This window comes from Battus philenor, unplaced genomic scaffold (assembly GCF_028537555.1).
Source record: "Battus philenor isolate CCGP_79_NKW_IND1 unplaced genomic scaffold, ilBatPhil1.0.hap1 SCAF_1, whole genome shotgun sequence".
In the NCBI taxonomy this organism is placed as follows: Eukaryota; Metazoa; Arthropoda; class Insecta; order Lepidoptera; family Papilionidae; genus Battus; species Battus philenor.
The window spans coordinates 7904464-7928539 of record NW_027181661.1 but is presented as its reverse complement, the minus strand read 5'-3'; the positions used below and the strand labels follow the sequence as shown (position 1 = coordinate 7928539).

The 24076-nt window shown below is 31.0% G+C and overlaps 3 protein-coding genes across 3 annotated transcripts; 2 read left to right on the top strand and 1 right to left on the bottom strand.

Annotated features, from left to right (window-relative positions):
- Positions 1–1470: 1470 nt before the first annotated feature.
- Positions 1471–3138, top strand: LOC137921751 (KIF-binding protein-like). The gene has a single exon (XM_068764572.1). The coding sequence runs from the start codon at positions 1471–1473 to the stop codon at positions 3136–3138; it is 1668 nt and encodes a 555-aa protein (XP_068620673.1).
- A 3463-nt stretch (positions 3139–6601) lies between these two features.
- On the bottom strand, positions 6602–16946 carry LOC137933669 (solute carrier family 35 member C2). Its single transcript, XM_068777675.1, has 5 exons — positions 16573–16946; positions 15076–15363; positions 13593–13845; positions 8858–9024; positions 6602–8201 (listed from the first exon to the last, which is right to left on the bottom strand). Exons 1-5 carry the CDS (start codon positions 16780–16782, stop codon positions 7878–7880), a joined length of 1242 nt encoding a protein of 413 aa, XP_068633776.1. The 5' UTR covers positions 16783–16946; the 3' UTR covers positions 6602–7877.
- A 1736-nt stretch (positions 16947–18682) lies between these two features.
- On the top strand, positions 18683–20542 carry LOC137920754 (uncharacterized). The gene is made up of 2 exons (XM_068763899.1): positions 18683–18787; positions 19615–20542. Exon 2 carries the CDS (start codon positions 19771–19773, stop codon positions 20491–20493), a length of 723 nt encoding a protein of 240 aa, XP_068620000.1. The 5' UTR covers positions 18683–18787; positions 19615–19770; the 3' UTR covers positions 20494–20542.
- The last annotated feature ends 3534 nt before the right edge of the window (positions 20543–24076 follow it).

Below are 24076 nucleotides of genomic sequence, written 5' to 3'. Positions count from 1 at the left end.
TTTAGTTCGTTCCTGGATGCTGCGGTTCCGCGCAACTGCTTTCGTTATGAACACTCTACGGTCAGGGCCCGGTCAATTCCTATGCACTCCGGAAAACATTAAACTGATTGAAATCAATTTACGGGAAAATTCAGAACTTTCAATGCGGCAAAGAGCAGCCTCATTGGGAGTTTCAAAAGTGATTATTCTTTAAATTTCAAAAAAAGATCTGAAGTTCCATCCTTTTAAAATTGAACTTATTGAATAACAAATAGAAAGTGATTTTGTTACACGAAAATTTGTTTTCTAACGATGTTGGTGCGTTTACCCGCTGTAAGTCATCAATAAGCAAAACTGCGATTACTGGTCTTCGAAAACTCGCAACCATCGACTGAAACATCAAAAAGTATTGCATTGTCCCAGGGTCACCACTGGTGTGCCTTATCCCTCCAATGTAATAATTAGACCATTTTTTTTTAATGTTCGAATCCAGGCGACAAATTTCAATTATGAGAATTATCGGTGCATAATTTCTTTTTGCCGAACCTGCGAGCACTCTCACGAGGTACTCGTCACACACGTGGTTCCAACAGAATGGTGCAACTGTACACTCGGCCACAGTATTGATGAATATGCTTCAGGAAGCTTTCCCCCAAACTGTGCAGTTAGTTGGGGATATCCCGTGGCTACCAAGGTCGCTGGACATTTGGCTAACATTCTCTTTAAAAAATAAAATCCGCTTTTCTGTTCTATCGTGCAATGGTTTTAATAAAACTGCGATATTTATCACATTTTTGTTAAAGTTTATATACATAAACCTACTACCAGAAACCCTGCACAACTATAATAAACTTTTTAATATTTACATATGGTAATTTCTTTTCATTTTTATTTGTCTAAAAGCCTTTTTCTTGATAAAGAAGATCTGTAAAAGGAACCCCACGTGGAGTAGTTGCCACTATTGACTCCTTTTGCGTCGCCGCTGGTTTGCTAGCCTAATTTGTGAATTCAACTTATGAATTTTATACAATGTAAATTTTATTATCATTAAATTATATAGAAAACTGACCTCATTCCTCGATTTGAAGGGTGCTTAGTAAAATTAATGCCCTTAATTTCGTAGCTAATCATTCATGTTGGAAAAAGAACGTACACACTTCATAAGTTATTGACAGAAATTTTTAAGAAGGAATAATATTTCATTTAACACTAAAAAAGTAATACGGAAAGAACTTAATTAAAAAATTCTGCAAAAATAACCATAGATGGAATAATTACCACAATATTTGATATAAATTTAACTGGTTTGAAAATTTCCTTTCTGGTTTACTCTATTTAAAAAGTAAACACATTGGCAGAATGAAATTTTTAAAATTGACACTAAGAATGAAATTTTTAAAAGTGACACGTTAAAATTGTTAAGTAAGGTTTAAACTATTCAATAAAATCTTGTGATAGATTCACATATTAAATTAAAAGTGCGTTAATATAATGGAGGTCTTGTCTCGTATTTCAAATACTTTTGAAAACATCAAAAATACAATCAAGAATAGAAACTCTTCCGAACGTCTAATGAACTTAAAAAGGGAGATACAGATATTGAATACGGAGCTGGTAGTATTCGGTAAGGAAAACCATGATCAGTACGTAAGATCCCTGGCCATGGAAGGATACATAACATTACTCTCTGTAAAGAGCATGCCGTTGTCATTATCAGACAAAAAGAATTTATTGCATGAGGCGTTCGAAAAGCTGAAACAGTTCGCGTTGAGAGAAGAATGTCTTTTCATACTTTTACGAATTCAAAACCTGTTATGCTATTATCTTATACAATTAGACGAAATAGCAATCGCGAAGGATATTCTTGAAAGCATGGAGGATCTTTATGTGAAAATCAGCAAATCAAAATCTGATAATTACTATGACGCTGAAGATTTATTTACAACAGAATCCTTAACAAAAATGAAAAAGGTAAATCCTGAAAAAATAGATAAAGTAATAACAAACAATGTACAGATGCAAGCTTTTCTATATAATAAATTGAATATTCCTGAAAAGTACACGCTTTATAACCATACAGCCCTAAGACGGCAATTGGAAATGAAAGAAGGTTCACCCCAAGACTGGGCCTTGCGAACTGCTCGACTCGGTAACTATTTTACGTATCTCAATCAGCTCGAGTATGCCCGTCACCATCTTTCTGCAGCTTATCATGTCTTGCGTACTTGCCATGATAATTGTAAGCTCGTGCCGGAAGAATTTGTTCTGCAGAAAGCTGATTTCGAAATGCACTTCTTAGAACTTAGCCATCACTGGGTAAAATACGGTCTGACTCTATTCAAACTGTCTAAGAAACAAATATTAAATCGGTACTTCTCAAATCCATCGGCTAAATCTAATTTGTGGAAGAGAGTAAATTTAAATGATCTCGAAGAAAGTGTGGTAAACGTTGAAAAATATGAAGACGAAAATGAAAAAGATGTTGGCCCCGAAAAAAATGGAAAAGGAGATTGCACTACAGAGAAACTATACATTTTCCCCTCGTTGAATTTGAAAGATATCGAAAACAGAGTTCCTGTAGAAATGATCGGTGGCATAGAAGAAGCTAGAAGATTATTTACGTTCACGCACAAATGGCTGATGCGAGCAAAACATTACTACGATTTCGAACACCATTCCGCCCAATATATTTCTTGTTCTTTGCAATTAGCAGAACTATATGAGCACTTGGCGTTTTTCGAGAAAAATATTGATAATCAGTATAATATCCAAAAAAGGCGTGCTGACGTATTAGAAGCACTAAATTCTTTGCTAAAGAATTGCGATAGTGTTATGTCGGTACAGATTGACGTAATCAAAGAACTATCTCAAGTTCAATTAGAGCTCATGGCTTTGAACTTGCAAAAGTTGTGGCGCGAAGAGTCCCAGACAAACATATTTAATTTGGACGCGGATGCAGATTCTATTATAAATTCTTTAGATTCTGAGTCAAACAAGACATTGACAGAGAAAACTTTAAATACGACAAGTAAGAACATGTTCTTACGTAAAATGGAAGCGGCGACTTTAATAAATGGCAAACTGTTTCGCTTAAGCGGCCAGTTAGACGCGAAGACACCGTCTCAACTTAGTTTCGTTACTGATATAATGAAGAATTAATCTCCCTAATATATTTTGCCCTTATTGCATAAACTATAATCATTTAGAAAGAACTATTTTAAATCCAGTCTTTAATTTATTTCCAATAAAACGCAATCTATTGTAATATTCTTTATTTTAAAATTGCACTTAACACTACAAAGCTTAATTATAATAGTATAACCCTTGGTTTTATCAACAAAACAAACTTAATTTCCTTTATTCCAAAGAGCCGTTTCTAGATATTGCGAATCGCCATAAAAATTAAATTTGAACATAAAACTAGCTTTTATTTGTAAAGTATTATAAAATTTCAATAATATTAAAATTTCTCGTGTAAATAAATATAAAGAGATATTTATAGATTGGTGAACAAACACGGTGCTGAAAGGGCCGCTTGGAACAAAGAATTAACAATATGATGCTAAGTATTCCTAAAGATAAGACGGAGATACATTCATTTAAATATTAGACAAAATGTTTACATATTTTTGATGGAAGTTATAATATTATAATGTTATTAAATTATATAATTAAAATGTTTCTTATAATTTACGTTACCATTATCGGGGACACTTTAATGTGTCACTAGCTTTATTTCAGTTTTCAACAAAAGTATTTTTTTAAAACTTCTGCCCTTATATATTGCAAATGAGATCATTATAGGTTTGTACAACCCATTTAATTAGGCTTAAGTTAAAATTAAAGTTAAATTTTAAAAATTATAATGCTAAAAACTGGAATATCGCCTTGTCAAATTTAAAAAAAATGTAAAACAGTAATCCAACTTAGAGCGACCGAAAAACGGCTCCTTATAACCGTGATCAAGTTAATTTCAACTACTAAACTGTCAAGGAATTTAAATCCATATCACAACACCAAACATCTTACGTAATGTTTGTTATTTCCTTATAGTGGAAATTAAAAAAAAAATCATCATTATTCTTACAATTACCATTATAACACAAGCTAAAATCTTGCTTCTTTTGTTCTAACAGCAACAGTAAGGTGAAAATTGTTAATAAATATTTAGTAAGTAGCTCTTTGCTGGAAATCAAAATAACGTCCGAGATAATAAGTCAAAAATACGAGATTGAGGGTTAAAGAAAATTTTTCCTAAAAATCCTTATCATACCTGTCGATATATTAACATCTGACTTCTGTAGAAAAGATGAATCATTATAATGATTATGAATCTACCGATGGCTGCTACGGATAAGTCATTAAATAAAAAAAAATATCTTTATAATTATTGGCTCTCTAGTCTTATTTGTTACTAGACAGATAGTAGCAAGATGAAGTCTTGTCAACCAAGTATTATTGCACTAAATTAAGTATAATTACATGGTCTATTTTATGTAACATAGACATTAAACTTTACCTACAAACAAATGACGTTTGCAACAAATGTCGATCATGTAAATATCTTTATATAAAATGTGCATTATTGTAATTTTTTGGTTTAGTTCTGGTATTCGATTTTTAGACCTCTAAATTATTCGATTCGTCGTTAAATGTAACTTTTATAATTTTCTGTATTTAAATAATTGCAAAAAACATTATTTAATTCGCTTATCGTAAATATTTAAAAAATGTATATACGTTCCAAAATCTTATAACTATGCTTTTTATCATTGAATTCGCAGTCTTGCCATTCTTTAAGATTTTAAGCGAAGTTATCAATCTACAGAGATTATTGTATAACAGAAGAATTAACATTTAAAAATTATTTTAAATTCACGTATAGCGACACAGTGACCTTAATATGACAACAAAAATTCTATATGACTATTATAAATAAAAACGATAAGAACAGATATGTGATGAAATATCAAATGAAAACATTTTTGTGATGTCACGAATATTTTTTAGTAAATATTAGTAAGAATACTAACTAGTTTTGCTACATATAACCAATAGATATTTAAATGCAATTTAACAAGATTACTTGTGCGCCGTCGGAGTTCTCCCTGTTTGATTATCATTTAATTAACTTATCTTTACAAAAAAAAATTATATTATAGACACGTATGAGATCGTTTAGGTTTTTATGTATATTTCCAAAGAACAATAATAAATATCATCAATATTAAGCTTGGATGATAACTGTTGTAAACCACCACAGGTTGATTTACTTAGAAATAGCACTGATAATAATCGGATCCCTATTCTTCACATAAAATTAATTTTCTTTAAATAATAATGATAAAAAGTGAGCATATTTATCATAAATATTAATTTGAAAACTAACATTAGGTCCCTACATGTGAAATCGCCATAAAATAATCTAAACAGGCACCATTGTTAATGAACCTATTCTGCTTATTTGTGTGATGCTTATTGATCGTTGGCTAAAAATCATGTGATCACGATTCAATGAAGTTTGAGGAAATTTTGATTATCTCATTAGTGAACTATTTTAATTGCAAGAATTTATCTGAATTTCGAATAAAGTGGTAATCAATTGAAGCAAGGTTTGGAGCGTGTTGTAACGAGGGACCTTCTAGAGATTTATATTTTTAAAATGAATACGAGGTAAATTTAAAAAAAAATTAAATAAACTAAATTATAACGTCAAAGTTTCATCACGAATTGATTAATTTTTAAAAGTAACAAGACATATATATTGTCACTGAAATGTTCTCTTCATTATAGTATATAACAATACCTTTTTCTTTGGCTAGTGCCCGCCCGGTTAAGACTTACGACGAATTGAAAAACACCGCTCCGTAGTTATGAACGTTTCCGATTATCATATGGGATCCATTTTTCAAAACAAGCCCGAAATGATTCAGAAACCTTATGTGATAAGTAACTCAGCGAGTGTTAGCTCATTTGCTTCTATCAATTCATGACGCAATTGCAGTGTTGATATGAATTTCACATATAATGGCCTAATATTTAAATTTTATTACATCGTAAAAAATTTTAATTCAAAAAAGGCTTGGTTTTTGTTATCAATAAAATTTTCCAACACGACGATAAAACATATATAATCAGCTTTTTCACTTAATTAAACTATTTAAATAAAAGTCAAAACTTGCGAATAAATATCCGCGTAAAATTTTATTTTATGTTATAAAGTGTGTACCGTAAAACACATTGGGCCATTATATTTGCAGAGTTAATATTCCTGAATTAAAAAAAAAAAAACTTAAAAATTTCTTTGTCATTCATGTGTGGAGTTCGCTTAACTGATGCAACTAAACAAAAAATTTTCTTCCTACACAACTTTAGTTGTTTTAAAAAAATCAAGACTTTAAATAGAAAAGGTTCGTCAATCAAAACATCGTAAAGAAAAAAAAACAAAACCTACCGAAATTATAAAGAAAAAACGAGAAAAAAAATTTGATCAACTTAATTGACTTTATACACTCTGAATATTTTTAACAGATTTTATAACAAAAATATAAATAAAAACAATCACAATATATTTTATCTTAAAATGACTACATTTTTAATCAACTAAAATGTTTGCCAAATAAGTAGGTGATGTATCTCTGTAAGTACACTATAAAAATTTTATGGATTTGAACCCATTGGCAATATTTGCATCACTTCTGAAGTAAATAAAATTCAAATTATAATTGTAATAAATATAAAATAATTTTAATTATTAGACAATGGAATGTTTAGATGTGAAATATTAGAGATTCGAAAGTAATGTCATTCTACGGCTTGATTGTAACTATTTCTAGTTTGTCGCATCATAGTATAACAACAAACTAATGCCAGAGATTTTAAGGTTATATTGCAGTGAAATTAAATTTTAAAAAATACATATATTTGCAATTTAAGCTTAAATTCACGTACAAGTACGAAAACCGGTACATTATTTTGAATTTTACATTAACACTAACAAAAAAATTAACCTGTTACGATCCAGAAAGAAAAAAAACACTTTAATAAAAATTTCAGAATGATTGATCTCTTTATAATGGCTGATTGTTATAGATGTAATAACTTTAAACTTTTTTTGATAAATAAGGTATAGTTTCACTCTTCTAAACTTTGTACACGTATACTCAATCACCCTGCAGCGAAGGGATTAAAACTACGTTAGATATTCTTCTATGGCCAAAATGCTTTATACAGTTTAAATCGGATCATTTTTATGTAGTTTTACAGCTTAAATTTCCTACGAAATAGTTTTTATGGAAAAAAAATGCATAAACAAATGTAATCTGGTAGATACTACTAAAAACCCACTAAACTTTCTTTATATTTCGCAACCTGTTTCCTTTTCCTATTCTGACTTAACAATTTCATTACACTAGAAGGTAAAAGGATACTAGGAGTAGGATACAGCATCGATAATATTAAAAAGCCCCCAAATAACTATGCAAGTTTAAACTCTATGTAGAAAGACATTACTTTCAAGATAAAATGTCCTAAACCTTGAACATACGGTACATATTAAATGCATTTTTACCACAAGTTCGATTATTGAACAGATTTACTGACAGTTTACTTATGCTATGTTTATGTAAATAACTAGTGATGTTTCTATTCGTATATCCCTTGTAAATATCTATAAGTGTAAATATTATGAAATTGTTATACAAAATCTATGACTTCAACGCCAGTTAAATGGCTGTTGCGTAACTGAAATTTAGTTTATAATGTTTTTTTTTTTTTTTTGGAAAATGCTGAAGGGAACGTCACAAACGTTGGAATATATCGTTAATATAAAAATATTAGGTCTATGGTAAAAAAATCTTTTACGTCGATGTTTGTTGTCGGTTGCGGGAGCTGAGTGTTTATCTCCCGTCCCTTCTCTGCAGTACTTCGTGTAGGATGATGTTTGCGTCCATGTCGCTGTCTTCACTTGCTCCACTATGCCATTTCTGGTCTTCAAGAAGCGGAATCTTGTGTTCGCCGGATTGGTTCAGAGCTCTCGCCTTACCTATGTCCAAGTCGTCCTCTTTCAACGCCCTCACTGTTCCAGTAACAGCCTTAATTACTAACACCTTGTGAACAATATGGCCAATGATTCCCATCAGGCAGAGCGCGAGTCCCGCCACATTAATTGGGCTTAACTGATCGCCGCTCACTTCTACCGCCAGTACTAGTATACACATTTCCTGTAACATTAATAATTTTACATGTATTATCAATACACCTTTCCAACATACAATGTTTAAGGGTTCTTTGTGCGTTGAAAAAATATATAACTCGTTTATTCTTGTTTATGGTCACGTACGTATTACTATGAAAGAATTTTTTAACTCTCTAGGAACTAAAGCAGACGTGGTGGAACATAGAACTGTCATCGGCAGGCCACATAACTAACCATCAGGTAATAATTGTCCTTTTCTTTATTGAAATTTAATATACTTAACAAGTTAAAAATTTGATCCAAGTGTTTGATGCAAGGTGTTACGGGTTTTATTATTTAACTCGCCTATCATTGTTAATAATTGCTTGCTTATTTTTGAACCTACAAAGATGACTAGATTATTCATTTTATCTTGGACTTCATCATCATCATATCAGCGGATAGACGCCCGCTGACAGGCATAAACCTTCCCCGATGATCGCCACAATGAACGGTCTTATGATGCCAATATTTGTACGACTTGCCGCGACTACGACGTCTGTCCACCTATGGCCACGTATGCCCTAACCACGCCGCCACTTTGATGTAACCGTCCTAAATTTAACAAAGACCTCATAATTTGAATTGAACTATTTAATTTGAAAAATATAAACTTTGTATTAATTCTTAACCATAGCACACCTTAAAGATTCCGGCGATCGATAGAGTGAGACTAGAGGTGTATGTGACGACAAGGAACTCGCTGATTTCCATAGCGAATGCAATGGTAGCTCCCACGGACACCTTGAGCGCGGTGGGCATCAGCAGTTCGTGCGGCAGAGATCGCAAATACTCGAAGCAAGAAAATCCTGCGATCATAATAATTCTCTATAAATTCACATCTCTTGTTTTCTATATTGGGTTAATGTCTGATACAATTTACAAGTCACATGAGAACATTGCAAAACAGAAAACGTGCAAAAAGTATTACTGGATGATATTAAATAAAGATGATTTCCTGCAAAATTTATGTAGGCTGTGACGCACATATTTCTTTATGAACCGCAGTGTCAAATCTCCAATGAATATACTAAGTTATATCGTTTTGATCGACGATAAGCAAGTTCGTCAAGTTCGAGCTGTTTGTTTTCCGTTCATAGGTTGCGAGTTCAATTACCGGAATCACAAAGAAGTTTCCAGAGGATGGGTAGGATTCTCTACGTATCATAATACCACACTATGATTGCCGATCCGCCTGCCAAGCCTGGCAATGATGGTATGTGGGGTACAAATAGATTTTTTATGGGGAATCGCACTTCCCTCATAAACCTGTGGACGTGTGTGAGCTAAATCGACGACGATTATGACTTTGTCATTGACGGATGTATGCCTTCCCATAGATTTCTAATATCCCCGGCCTAAAGCTGTGTTTCCCGGCCTATACTCGCCTCCCAAGTTTCTACTTCGACGCCTCCGCGAATAACCTAAGTTTCTTACATGGTTTCTCGTATTTGGATTTTCATTTAAGGGTTGTAATGTTGTTTTAATTTTCTTATAAATATTTGGAATAATATAAATAGTTACATTTTACAATTAAACACAACCTCATATACTTAATTTTATTAAACGCATAACGAGGTGTTTGTGATTTTATAATTTGTTGTAAATTATTTGACTGTATTTACTACAATATTTTTTTAGATAAAAGTTTAATTACATTATTATAGTTAACTTCATTACAAATTTCAGTTTTATCCGAATAAAAACATTACTATATAAAAAAACTAAATCATAGCCATTTCTATCAAACAAATAATACAGTGAATTGTAAAACATTATACGAAATTTTGCTACGCTGAAACACATCAACGTATAATATCGTGACAATATTTTACTGTCTCCATTCAAAAACAAAAATTAACACGAGTAATATTGTAAACGTTCATTACCGACACAAACTTATCTATGATAGTAACATTATATCTATTTAGTTCCATTGCAAGAAAATGTTATCTAAATTGTTTGGAGATAAAAAAAACTCTTTTTTTTTCAAAAAGTTACATTAAAATATTCTAAACAAGAAAATCAACCAATAACAATAACTCACTATAATTTTACTCTTGCCTTTGGTTTTTTGTTCTACACTACCTTTACCGACGAATATGATACGGAGAAAGTAAAATAGAACATTGCAAAACAGAAAATGTACAAAAAGTGTTACTCGAAGATATTTAATAAAGATGATCTCTTGAAATATTTATATACACTCTGACGCAGATAATGATATTTTAAATTTTCCTGGGAGATTTTATCTTTGCGATTACAGAGTAACAAGATATTGTGGTAGGGTTGGGAATGACACTATCCACTACACGCAGACTTGTGCGAGATCACTCACCCACGAGTTGTACTACGCAAAATGTATAGATATAGCAACAAAATAAAGAAGCCAAATAAAGCAGAAGAAGCAAAGAACTAAGAAGCGTAGGAACAAGGCAGAAGAGAATCAAGAACCAAATCGGTTAGCAACAATCGACTAGCAATGTTGAATACAGTGTTTCTTATACGTTCGATTTTTACTCAACGATCTATCTCCTACATCACCATCCCTAATTTACACTTTTTGATATTTTTAACTAGATGCGATTTAGATATCACCACAGTGATAATAACTAACCCCACACATAGATGCTGTTACTATTCCTATTTGAAGAAACCGTGTCTAGTGTAACAACGGTACATAACGTACAGCTTCAAGTTTCAAGGTATCGAGCGAAGATGTCATTATTCACTTTGATTTATTTATAGCGATTACGTCATAAGTTGCCCAGTGAATGCCCAGCTGAACCCAATTTGATATCAAATAGAATCAAATTAATCTCCCCTATAGTAGCCTTTAACTTAAAATACATAGTTACGTAGTTTACAATCGCAGCCTATTTGGGAAAGAGGCCACATTTAACTCGGACGTGATTTTTGTGATATATGTCACAGCAGTTATTTCCTAAGATTTAACATTACAAAAATTTTTAAATTGTTGCATATGACATGTTATGGTCTGGCCACGATTGTCTCGTGAAGGCATACCAGAGATGATCTCTAAAAATATTAATCTCATACTAGTTTTACTTCTTTATATGATATATATTTATACATATGGATGGAGAGATAGAAAAATTTCTACCCGTGTACTGACTCATTACAACATCTTTACAACCATATGGCTAATAAATAGAATAGAAATAAAGAACAGAAATATGGAAGAAATATCCCCTTTGACGAGTAGAGGTCTGCTAGGATGGATTTTACGAAATTCTACTACCAAATACGGTTAAGTTCACGAAGTGGGCGAGACACAGCTAGTGTAGCTTGGAAATTGTGGTTACTTGAGGAACATTTTTAGTTCAAATAAATAAAAATTTGAAATCATCTTTAATTAAGAATCATTTATTGATATCTCTAAAATCATAACAATTAAATTGATACAGCCCTAATGAATTCGTCCGTAAACATTACATCGGTAATATTGTAATTCTACCTACGACAGGAAGAAAAAACTGCGCATTATAAAAGGTCAAGGTGGGCGTCAATGTTGAAACCAAATCACCATAAAATATTCCCAGATCTATTTATGAGCACTTGCGAATTACAATTTCAAATTATTGTGGAATAACACGAGACAACTGTTTACGTAGATTTGAGATTATAAAGTTACGTAACCCATCAAATTTTACACTAACAATATATATATATATATATATATATATATATATATATATATATATATATATATATATATATATTTCATCAATTGCTTATTATATTATTCATAACATGATCAATCATTATTTATGCAAACGTTCTATTAGCAAAAACAAATGTAATATTGCTTTATGAGTCGACCTAAAAATTGAATTTCACAAAAATAAATATAATCCATAGAATTAACGATTAATATTAAAACACATCGAAGTCGATGTGCAATATTTATCGCCGGGTACTGTATTCTATTAATCTATCACCAAAAAAATTATGTCTATTTAAGCCATTAACAAACTATATAATTTCTTATCAGTTTTTTATTTTGATGTTTTATCATATAGTTGTTTTTAATATTCATTTTTGGTGTTAAAAATCAATAACAGGTTGACCTCAGGAAAAGCCGAAAATATTAAACATCAAAAACTGACAGTAAAAATAAAATTTGGAAATAACCGATTTCATTTTGTTCTACAAATAAAAATAATAGTTTTGTATAAAAACTTAAACAAAACAGTTGATAATGAAAAAAGCAATTAAAATACAGAGTCACAATTTTCTGTTATTTTTATCTAAGAATAAATTGCACTCAACGTTAAAATCTTATACTTTAATCCATTCTAGAATTCAAATTTAAATTACATTATTTCCACAATCTTAATTGATATAAAGATTGTATTAGTGAAATTTTCAAAGTGATAGTTAGATATATCTTTCAATAAATATTGTGGTTATGATTTTCTTTACATCAGCTTAGTATATCCTCCAAGATGATCGGAGCAAAGATTGGAGTTCTTATCTACTCTTAATTTTACACTTTATTATACACTAAATTACAATTAAAATACATTTTAAAGGAAATGTTATAAAAAAAAGATAAAAAATAAAATTAAAAATTAAATATTTTATACAGAGCTACAACAGGCGCTCTCATTGAGTGAGGAGATCTCTACTAGACAACCTTACTTAGTCTGCTAAAAGAAATTCAATGGCAACAATGTGTTTCACCAAAGATATGATGATTATAACAAAAATACATCACTTGAGTAATTCTTTTAACAAAAAGTCGTTTTTCCTTCTGTTTATCTGAACTAAATAGCCAAAAACAACATGCGTAATTCTAATATTTGCATTTGCAATAATATAAATAAAAATTAACATGTGTTAATAATATTTTTTATCATTATCATTTCAGCCATAGGACGTTCACTGCTAAACATTGACCCACTCATAGATTTCCAATATACCAGTTGAAAACAGCCTACATCCAGTGTCTTCTGAAGACCTTTATGTATTCTATAACCATAATCCTGTTTATAATAGAATTATCAAAAATCACATACCTCTTCCTTCCTGTATTTCAATCTAACGGTCATATGATTCTGTTTATATATATAATTTACCAGTAGCTTCTATCAATAAATAACATTCATTTAGAACAATATTTTTTGCTTTTTAAATTCCAATTCTTTTACACCGTGCATGTTTCTTACCTTGTGATGGATGGCTCATAACAAATTTGTCAATCAATAATTAAAAAATATATATACAAGCTGATTTTAAATAGGTGTAAAGGCTTTAAAAGCTTTTACAGATATTTCCAATCACTCTGTGTGTTAGTTCTAGAAAATGGTGGATGAATTATACTACTTCTTATTCTTTTTTATATAAGACTTACCTTCAAACATCATGGTGAATGGGAGCAGCGACAGGAACATCCAAGGCTGAACATGAAATACCATATCAACAGGATTGTGAAGTCCGAGTTTAGATTTCTGCATGAGAAGTTGGGCAAAGGACCATCGTAAACCAGCTGCAAATGATGCCAGCAAGAGGAAATAGAAGCCCAGGATGTTAAATTGTGTAGCTTTGTAGGTGAACATTATGAGACCTGCAGCAATCATCAACACGATGCCTACAAGGGACCAGGACTGCAAAAGAAAATACAAGGTTACCTACTTACATTTAACCACATAAGTAGACCACACTAAAAGACATCAATGCTTTGAATAAAAAATATTTATATACTATATATTGAAAGAAACAATCTCTTTACATAACAAGCTTTATAGCAAAAATAACAGTTTTGTTGCATACAATAACAAATGTATTACAGACACACTTTTTTTTATTGATTAGCTAAAGACTTGTGTTAAAATAATGAGCTAAAAAGAGCCAATTAAAACAGTTACTTCTATTCACTAAGAAAAAAATCAGTACTCTGAACTATAGAAAGAAGTAAGTATTTACATTATATAAAAAATACTACAAAATATATTTCTTTCGCTATATAATGGCTTATGTAACAAAAAGACAAAATTTTAAAATTTTTAAAGATCACAATACAGAAATTCAATGATTTCACATGTTATATTAATAACAAAACATATAAATATAATTATATATAAATAAATAAAATTAGTAATATAAGCAATGACTTATATAACTAATTTTATTTATTTAGTCACAAAAGTTAAAGCAGTTGTCTCATGTTAACCTATAAATAAAATTTTGTGATGTCTGAACATCTAATACCTCTTGTATATAATAAGAATTAAAATAAACATTGACTCTTTTGGTAGCCTATTATCCATATGAAAGTTTGCTTTATAGCTATTGTTTGTAATATATGTGTTCAACATCGTGTACGACATTAAAAGCATTATTATAAATAGATAATCAAAAATTATCTAAAAATGATATAGATAGCATCACTTATGTGCACTAACAATAAACTTAAGTTAAAATAAGGTTAAGACGAAAATCACTAACTATGTTCACCACAAATCATATTTTATACTAAAATATTATAACAGTGAAGTTATTAAACACACAAAGATAATCACTTGCAAAATTATGTAGTGTAGAAAATATATGACAATACACTAAAATATAGTACTAAATGTAAATTGTAATTGTGTTCAATGTAATGAATTTAATTTAGTTTTATTTTTTCTTTTTGCAAGTAGTAGGTATCTTTTCTATTTTCAAAGGATGTACAACATTGTTAGCAAAACATGTTTGTGACATGAAAATGTTTTATCATTCACCATTGTTGAATTATTCATATAATTGAACAGTAAGTCAAACTCTGTCCATGTGTGGTAGATACTTAATAGTATAAAGAAGTTATAGTTCTATGTGAATTCAATAAAACTTACCTTTTTTTCCAGGCCAAGAAATATCGCAAATCCAAGAATAAAGATGATAGTAGTTGATTTAGTCATGGTGTAGAGAGAAATTGTAACTAATTCAAGTCCCCAGTTGGAAAACCCCACATCAATTCCACTGGCAAAACCAGTTGGACCAACTGATTTCAGGCAAGTCATAAAAGAGAGGACCAACTGTGGAGTCCCCAAAATCAAATGCAAGATAGTTCTGACAAAGACTGATAGAATCCATTTTATTATCAGGTGATACATAACCACGGTGAGCGGGTAATGGAAATCCTAAAAATATCAGCTCACATAAATACCACATTATGCATTGATATATAAAATAAATTATCCTAACATAGTATAGCAGAAAATGTGTTTTGTTAGTGAGACAAATGCACTAAACTATACATAGTTTTTGTAACTCGATTTAAACATGATTTTTTTAATTAAAAAAAATATGCTTGTGATTATAATCAAGAAACAGTTTCACAGCACCCTGGGAGGTTTATTATATTAGAATAGTAAATATAACAGTCAAAGGAGACATAATTATCATAGATAAAATAGCAGATCCTGTAGAGTTATTATCTGAGATATGATATTTGGTTACATGTTTACAAAAATTTGAAGTAATAGCTTATTATGAATTTTCTTCTGTACTGTACTGTTACTGTACGTCTGTACCAACAAAATTCCAGAATGCTAATGGAGAAGGCTGTTGCATATTAGTTGTGTAAGAGAGACAACTGCACCTACTTGTGGTCAGATAAGCTCAAATAAACTTTTTTTGTTTATTTGATATATTACTTCGTCTAAACCTAAAATAATACTTCAGAGTTAAATTTAAAAAATAATACTTTAGAGTTAAATTAATTTGAACATCCAGTCTCGGCTCATACTAAAACTGAACTTGAATTTATTTGATTAATGTTTAATCTTTACCTGATTCAATAATTTAATATAAAGAAGATTTAAGTTCTATAAAAGGCTTATATTTATACCATGAGTAAATTATGCAAGACATTTATAAACTCTGCCTATTAAAACATCAAAATCTGATCAAAAATTTTTGTGATACAAAAGTATAGTACAATACCAGAGGACCATGCCACTTATTGTTTTAAGGTCCACCACTTATATGTATATAAAAATATATTATGTGGGAAAACACATCTGCACTTTGACTCCTTGGCATATGGCATTAACTAGACAAGAGAAATCCTTGCAAACTGTTGCTTGGTGATAAATTGCAATGGCATTACAAAGCAAGACAGTGTCCTATTTAAAGTTTTAGTGACAATAAAAAATTAAGACGATTTATGATGCATTATTTTTAAATTTAGTTTCCCAGAATCATAATTATTTTTAATTTGCTTCCTTTTACAAAACTTGTTTTGATAGATTTAGAGGTTTACTTTATTTTATACAGGATTAACAAAAATTGATAAGACATTTACAATAAGATATGGACTAGATATAATATGGAACCTTAGACTATACCTTTAAAAGCCATCTTTGGTAGAAAGTAAGACCAATAGATAGTGAAAAGTATAATAAAATGAGTCCTAATGACAAAAGACTTTTCTGGACACAAATATCAGACCATTTTCCTTTAGTTTTGCTTGTGTAAATTTCTTCGTCGGCATCGGATTTTGAAGACAGCTGTTCATATTTAGCGCTTTGCTTGGCGCTTGTGAGGCGGCCTACCATTATTTTAACTCTTTCTCCCAAATTAAATATCAGCTACGATTTATATAGTAAAAGAATTTTTAATAAAACTTGTATTTTATTAAACTCTGCAATGGTTTTAAAATCAGTTACCCTTATCGGCTAATGTGGGAACTGAGTGTCATAACAATCTGCCACTAGCACTGTATACACTGTAACATAAACTTAAACTTATATGTCAACATTTGAAAGACTAAAATATCGATTAAAATATTTACCTAGGCTTAGTATTCATAACAAAAAACTAAAATGACTCTTATTAAAACAGAGGTTTACACGCAATTTTAATATGAGTGAAGGCAAGAGAGTAAATTTAAATTTAAAATCTACCTTTTTAAATTTATTTTAAAAATAATTTCTTAAATTTTTACAAATACTATTGTCTATAGTTTATTAACGTAGTGGTAATAGCTGTTTAATAATATGGTCATAACTTACTGTTAATAGTAACACTTGTATTTAGCGTATTATCTGTTAATGGTAATAGGAAAATTATTTAAACCTTTTGTGTGCCATATCTATTTATCGTTCCTATGAAATTGAAAAAGCACATTTTATAGTTCTACGATCAATAGATCATTTCTAAAATTTTATGAGGTTATTACACAAATTATCATTTTTTTGAAACGTACAGTAGAAATAGATCTTAATTATAAATATACATAGATGTTTTTGTTAGTACAAAGGACACATTGATGCAACGAGAAAAACGTTATCAAATTTAAAATGTATACAAAACTGAAATGTGTATAGATTTAAGATATAGTCTGTCTGAAATTTCTATGACAAAAAATCTTTGTAATAATTTCTGAACACGGATAAACTATGATTTAAAACTTATGAATCTTTAATAAGAAAGGACCAATATCTAGCCACTTCCGCACATGCAGTGGTTGTCGTGCATGAAAGTGCACCGCTGCACCTGCAACACTTTACACGGGTCGTCGCGTTCTATATGACAAAACTCACTACTACAACACCCGTTTTAGTGAGCGGCCGCCCGCTCCCTAACCGCGAACAGCGTAGGCGAACCGTGGTTGGATCCAGATTCCTCTTCGGCTCGCCTGTGGTCCTGGCTGCCGTACTAACTAGCAAGCACACTTCGGCAACACACCCCGTCAAAGCTCTACCGCGAAGAGCCTTAACAATGTACGAGCGTCCCCATGCAACTGGTAGGCGCCCCACCAGCTTTTAGTTTCTAGTTTTAAATCTAATTCACGGACTCTTCCGCTCCGTGAACTTAGTACCGATGAATCTTTAATATGAGTAATATCTGATGCTATGTAATCTAGGTATCACTAAGTTTACGCTATTATATGTCAAATTATGATGATGCTAGTATGTTCATAATTTTTATTTAGTATTATAATGCATATCAGTAAAAGTAGTTATAATATTCCCCTCCTATAGAAATGTTGTAAATGAAATCTACAGAGAGGGAGAAGTAAAGAATATCAAAGGTGTTTATTCGCAGACGGAGACCTAGATACCAAAGAACGTTTTACCACGCCGTCTTACAAAAAAAAAAAAAATTAACGGCGGTAAAAAATAATAAAAAATAATAAATACCCAAATATATCATTTACTGAAATAAATGTTATAAGGGTTTGAGGAGGTCGTGGTAAAATCTCTAACGTTCTGGTCTCTGGTTGCGGATGAAAATTTTTATGCAAAATTACTTTTTCTCAAGATTTCGAAGCATATTTGCCTCAACTAATGTATCGGACTGTTTTGATACATCGCGTAATAACATAATAACGTCGATGTCTTCAATGTATCGATATTTATTATTCGTAGGGTTGCCTACGTAAAATTCAACTAGCCATTATATCGCAACATAAATTGTCATAAAGGTGGTTTGTTTTTCAACTATTTTAGATTTTATCCTCATGAGTTTTAGACAAAGTGTTGTTAAAGATTTTAGTAATTTTAATAACTTTGTTTTAAATACTATGATTTTAGATTTGTGTTTTGATTGTAGACAACGGTAAGCATATCTCGTATTTGTTTGGAGAATAGTGTACATAAGTAGAGAAAAACATTGTAGTTTATTTGACGTTTACACACCATGACTTTATTTCACTATTATTATATGTGTCAGAAACAGTTCTCAAATGTATCTATAAGCTGAATAAAAATGTGTGTTGATTTAAGTGATGATAACATTCATTCCCGCACTACCATGCATTACTGCAATTAACTTCTGTTGGTATTTATTGACGGAGAAGATGAGACATTTCATTATATTTCATGTATAGGTAACTTTGCGTTTTTTGTATAATAAAATAAATGTTTAAATGAATCAAATCATATAGATTTAAGTAGTTAACCGTAAACAAGATTCAATTGTCACTTATTGCCTCATACTCATACTCATATGTTTAGGGATACAAATTTTTTATTTAATTATTATTTATAAGATATGACTAAAACTGATCAATTTTGGTATTAAAAAAGAAAGTAAAATAGAAAAACAGTGTGCATAGGCCTTCCATTATGTCGACTGACCACGTAATTGATTATGTCACAAGAAGTTGCTAATGTTGATTATAATAAAATAATGATCAGTCCAAGGGCTGGTTCTACACATGCTCTACACACCATTGAGATTTATGAGCTTCGCAACTTTAAAAAAGGTCTAAAGGCTAGGCGCCCTCTGTCCCTGCCCCTTTTGAACCCACAGAATCTACAAATGCCTTTTGCACCAAAGAGTTTGATCCAAAAAAATATAATGAAACTAATTTTATTTTATTCTTCCCCCTAATTTTTTTATTGAGATGTTATTCTATAATGTTTTATCCTCTCTTGTTTTAGATAATGGACATGGGACATTACTATTAAAAGTTCCATGTCGAGAAATATTAAGCACAATTGACAAATAATTAAAGACATACTTCAGGAAAATTAAACTTGGATGTACCATAAAAATACAGAAGTATTTTGTTTTGTTAAAAACTAACCAAACAAATTATGGATTCAAAAGGATATTCCTCATTATTTGCATTAGTTGACAGCCATCTTTCTCAAACAAGTCTAAAAAATACTAGTCTAAATGACAATAAAAACTCAGACGGAGTTAAAAATGGAAGTCTTTCAGAATCAGTTTTGTTTTCGCCCAAAAACAGGTTTCCAATACCATCTTTAAGCAGTAATAGTAGTCAGATTACTGGTGTATTAACTGAACAAGTTGCTAATATGTTAAAAGCAAAAGAAAGAAAGCATAAAGAAGAAAAAGAAAAAGAGGATATGAAGAAATTGGACAATGATGAAGATTATGTTATTGATTTGATGAAAGCCCTGCAAACTTCTTATGAACCACCTCCATCATCGCTTCCAGAGGAACCGCTCAGCAGGACAAGCTCATTTGAGTCACTTTGTAAAATGAATCTTGCTGAATATGAGGAAGAAATTAAAAAAAAAGTTGACATGCCCACTTTGCCTTGTGTGATTGACATGTCTTATGTAATACATAAGAACAAATACAAAGGTCTATGTTCTACCTTTGGTAAAGTTCTGACATCAAGAGTAAGACCAGTGGCCGCGCCATATTTGAAAGAAAAAATTGAAACTAACATAAAAAGTTTTGATTTTAGCACTAAATCTCCTTGTGATATTATTAAAGAAAATTTGAGGAAGCCATTACCATATAATCCAAATGCTCCATCATTATTTGATATTATTTGTTCTTCTTAATTTTATCTTAAATGTTATTTTTAGCCTAGACTTTTCATCTAGACAAAATATTGCCTTGAATGTACATTCAAGGCAATATTTTGTCTAGATGAAATTTCTATTGATTGTTTTAACTATTAAACATGTTAGTATTTTAGATTATTTACATATGGTATGCTATCACAGACCCCTTAAGGGTTTTTATGAAATATAAAATAAGGAAGCGGTTTTGGAATAAAATAAAACCTGTATATAGCTTACAATGTAATACAAAATATCATCAAATCTTAACAAAAAGTCATTGAGGCTCTTTCTACACTTTTCCATTACCACTCTTGTGCATGAATGTAAAAAAGTCAATTAAGATGACAGGAAATATGAGCTATATAAAAAAATTTAAAAGTTAAAAGACGGCCCCTGCTTCCAATATATGACGGATTAAAGAGATGGAATACAAAAATAAAAAAAGAAAAGACAGAAGTTTCCTCATGGGTAGGGTTCAAAAAGGTAAGTGGTTTAAAATGTGTTTGTTTGGTAGTCCTTTACATTTAAATTGTGCCAAATAACCTGTTCTGGCCCGTTATTTTTGAAACCATCTTCAATTATCATTCATTCAATTGTCAGCAATTATAAAAACCATATGACGGTCGATGACCAGTCTTATGTTGCCCACAATAAATCCAGCAATAAACAAACAATATGAATAAGTATGAAAAATGTATCAAATAAAAAATCTATTGTTTTATCTGATCTGATGAGAGTATAAAGTCACAACTTAGCAATAAGTAATTTAAATATGTTTTAAAATGTATAAAACCTAATATAACATCAAAATTGGTAAAGAGTCATTTAATACGATTTATTTGATATTTTACAAAGTTTGTTAAATTGCATTAAAGTTCTACTAAAAAACAGCGAGCGATGAGTGTGCGAAATAAACCCAATTTAATAGATATTTTGGTAGCATCAGTTGCACAACAGTAAATGGTTTGCATGGCAATGGCATTTTTTGCCTGATTACTGTTACATATATGCTGTGAACCATTACTCTACATAATTTCCAAGAGTTAACCCTACTATGCACAACAATGGTTCCAATATTACCCGAAACACGATTTTTAATTATCAGAATATATAATTATTTTAATGTTACATGATAATTATATTTAAGAATTATTTTTAAGCCAAAATTTTCGTATGAAATTCGTACAAATTGTTTAAGAAGTGAAAGAAATTTTGTAAGTCTATTTTTAGAGGTCTGGTATATCAATCCGAATTTTTTAACATTGTATATGAAATTTAAAATTAAGTTTTTAACTTTATTGGTATAATATGAATTAGCAGATCAGATTTATAAGTTTTAGGTTATGGTTTTAAAAGTTTTTAAATAACATTAAATTTTTGAACAAGCTATTAATATATGACTATTAGTATATCTAATATATATTCTATATATTCTTTTGCTGTTTATTCCAACCGTTAATTGTTTTAGCATATATTTTCAGATCACCAATATACGAATTACAACCTATTAAAATAGATGAACTATGTTTTGTATTTATCGTGCACAAAAAAGAGATTTTAAGAAATGTCCCCGAATTCCCTGTACTTTACATAAACCATATTATTTTTTATTTAGATCTATTATTTGGCCACAATATTTAGAAATCTCTACTATAACTGTGTAGTATGTATGAATAAAACCAGTAATATATTTTGTAGTTTTTTTTCCCCAATATAAGAACAAATTAAAGGACGTTACGTTTATGCTACATATTAAACGTCCAGCTTGGTAAGTACAATTTCGAGAAAGAGATCACTCGTGGAATCCAATCCAAATTCACACAGATCCACGTTCGGGAAGCCATAAACATCTCGTCTCGGTCTTTGACCAATTTGTGTTGCCAGTGATGACATACGGATCAGAGACGTGGTCGCCTACGACGTGTTTCAAGCTCAAGGTAATCTACAGAGCAATGGAAAAGGCTATGCTCGGAATTTTCGTGCGAAATCGGATTAGAAATGAGATCCGTAGTAAAACCATTGTTACCGACGTAACTCGAATACTTGTTACGTCACGTCTGAAGTGGTAATAGGCGGGGCACATCGCTTATGCAACCGATAATCGTTGGTACCGAAAGGTTCTGGTGTGGCGACCACGAGCCGGTAGACGTGGCGTGGGTAGACTTCACTCATGGTTGACGGAGAAAGTTATTAAGGTCGAGAAAATTTTCAGGCATTAATTTAATTCATCATCATCATCGAGAATTAGACCAGAACGTAACGTTAGTATTTAAGGCTTTTTAAGACAGCGTACGAATTTTGATAGTCAACATGAAACTGGTAAGTACTTTACAGTAACATAGAGCTTTAGTGGAGACAGATTGCCTATCCTAATTGAAATATGTGTAAAGTAAACCAGCTATTACATACGAGTATTTATACTTCAGCGGTAATAAAGTATTTAGTCTCGCAGGGCGATGAGAGGCTCCTCGTGGCGTTGTTTGTCAATGTTTTTGTCCTTTTTGCACTTCTAACGTTACTTGAAATCAGTCAACAAGACTGAATAATCTCTTTGATTAAAGTATGGCGACGATCGGAACTTGGAAAAACTCGGAACTTGTCGAAAACATGTAGGTGTAAGTGTGGGAGCTACAGTACCATCTTCCTTCTATAATAAGATATTGTTTTCACATTGTCGTCATAAATAAAACACATCTGTCTAATCTAAAAAAACTCCTTTTATAATACATATAACAAAAAAAATGCTGTGTGATGACGTTGATGTATGTAAGAAGCCTCGAATGCACGTAAATACTGAGCTTAGCTAAGCGAAAATGCTTTTAATAACTCTGCCCAGTAGTTCTGTGGACCCGTGGTACTTTACGTCTTAGCTACCGCGTGCTGAATTAAAATTGTACAGGAAACCGTGATTGTTGAAGTTTCAGTAACCTCGGATTCTCTGATATGCCGAGCTTAGCTTGGCTATAGACATAGCACTTGAACCCGCTCTGCTCAGTACATCGGAGAGTTCGCGGAAATGAAACGCGCCAGGTTTTTTACGAATGAGTTTTCTGTCTGCTCAGTCGCGACGTTTTCTAATCACTGAACACAAAAGAATATAAAGAATAAAAGTATCGGTAATGTCCGTACACGTCAGGATAAGTGAACATTTAAGTAAACACTGATTTGTTTACTACATAAAAGAACATTTAAGTAAACATTGACTTGTTTACTGCTTTCGTAGCCTCATACGACGTTATAAAGACCGTTTTGCATATGTTATCGATTTCTTTATATACTTGTGTACAATACTTGTCTTCCAGTTCTAAGAAATTCAATTTTATAACATGAATAAAATATAATGATATTATAAAAAGCATGGCCGCGACATTGGGAAAGAATAACTCTTCATAAATGTGTATCGTTTTATAAATATTTATCGCGGAAACTAAACGTATATTTAAAACATTTAAAAGATGAAATGACACAATATAAATATACTTAATATAATAATAACTTAAGTTTTAATACATACTCAATTTATGCTATAAAGCTACTGTAACGTGCGTTAGAAAAGCGCGGTATAGTGGGAGTCGAGGAA

Bases quoted from the DNA above. Each gene is read 5' to 3' on its own strand.
- LOC137920754 (XM_068763899.1), top strand. From the start codon at position 19,771: ATGGATTCAAAAGGATATTCCTCATTATTTGCATTAGTTGACAGCCAT.
- LOC137933669 (XM_068777675.1), bottom strand. From the start codon at position 16,782: ATGGTAGGCCGCCTCACAAGCGCCAAGCAAAGCGCTAAATATGAACAG. The intron at 15,364-16,572 runs GTATAGTCTAAG...TGATATTTTTAG, and splicing joins ACCAAAGATGGCTTTTAAAG to GATTTCCATTACCCGCTCAC. The intron at 9,025-13,592 runs GTAAGTCTTATA...TTATGATCGCAG, and splicing joins ATTCACCATGATGTTTGAAG to GATTTTCTTGCTTCGAGTAT.
- LOC137921751 (XM_068764572.1), top strand. From the start codon at position 1,471: ATGGAGGTCTTGTCTCGTATTTCAAATACTTTTGAAAACATCAAAAAT.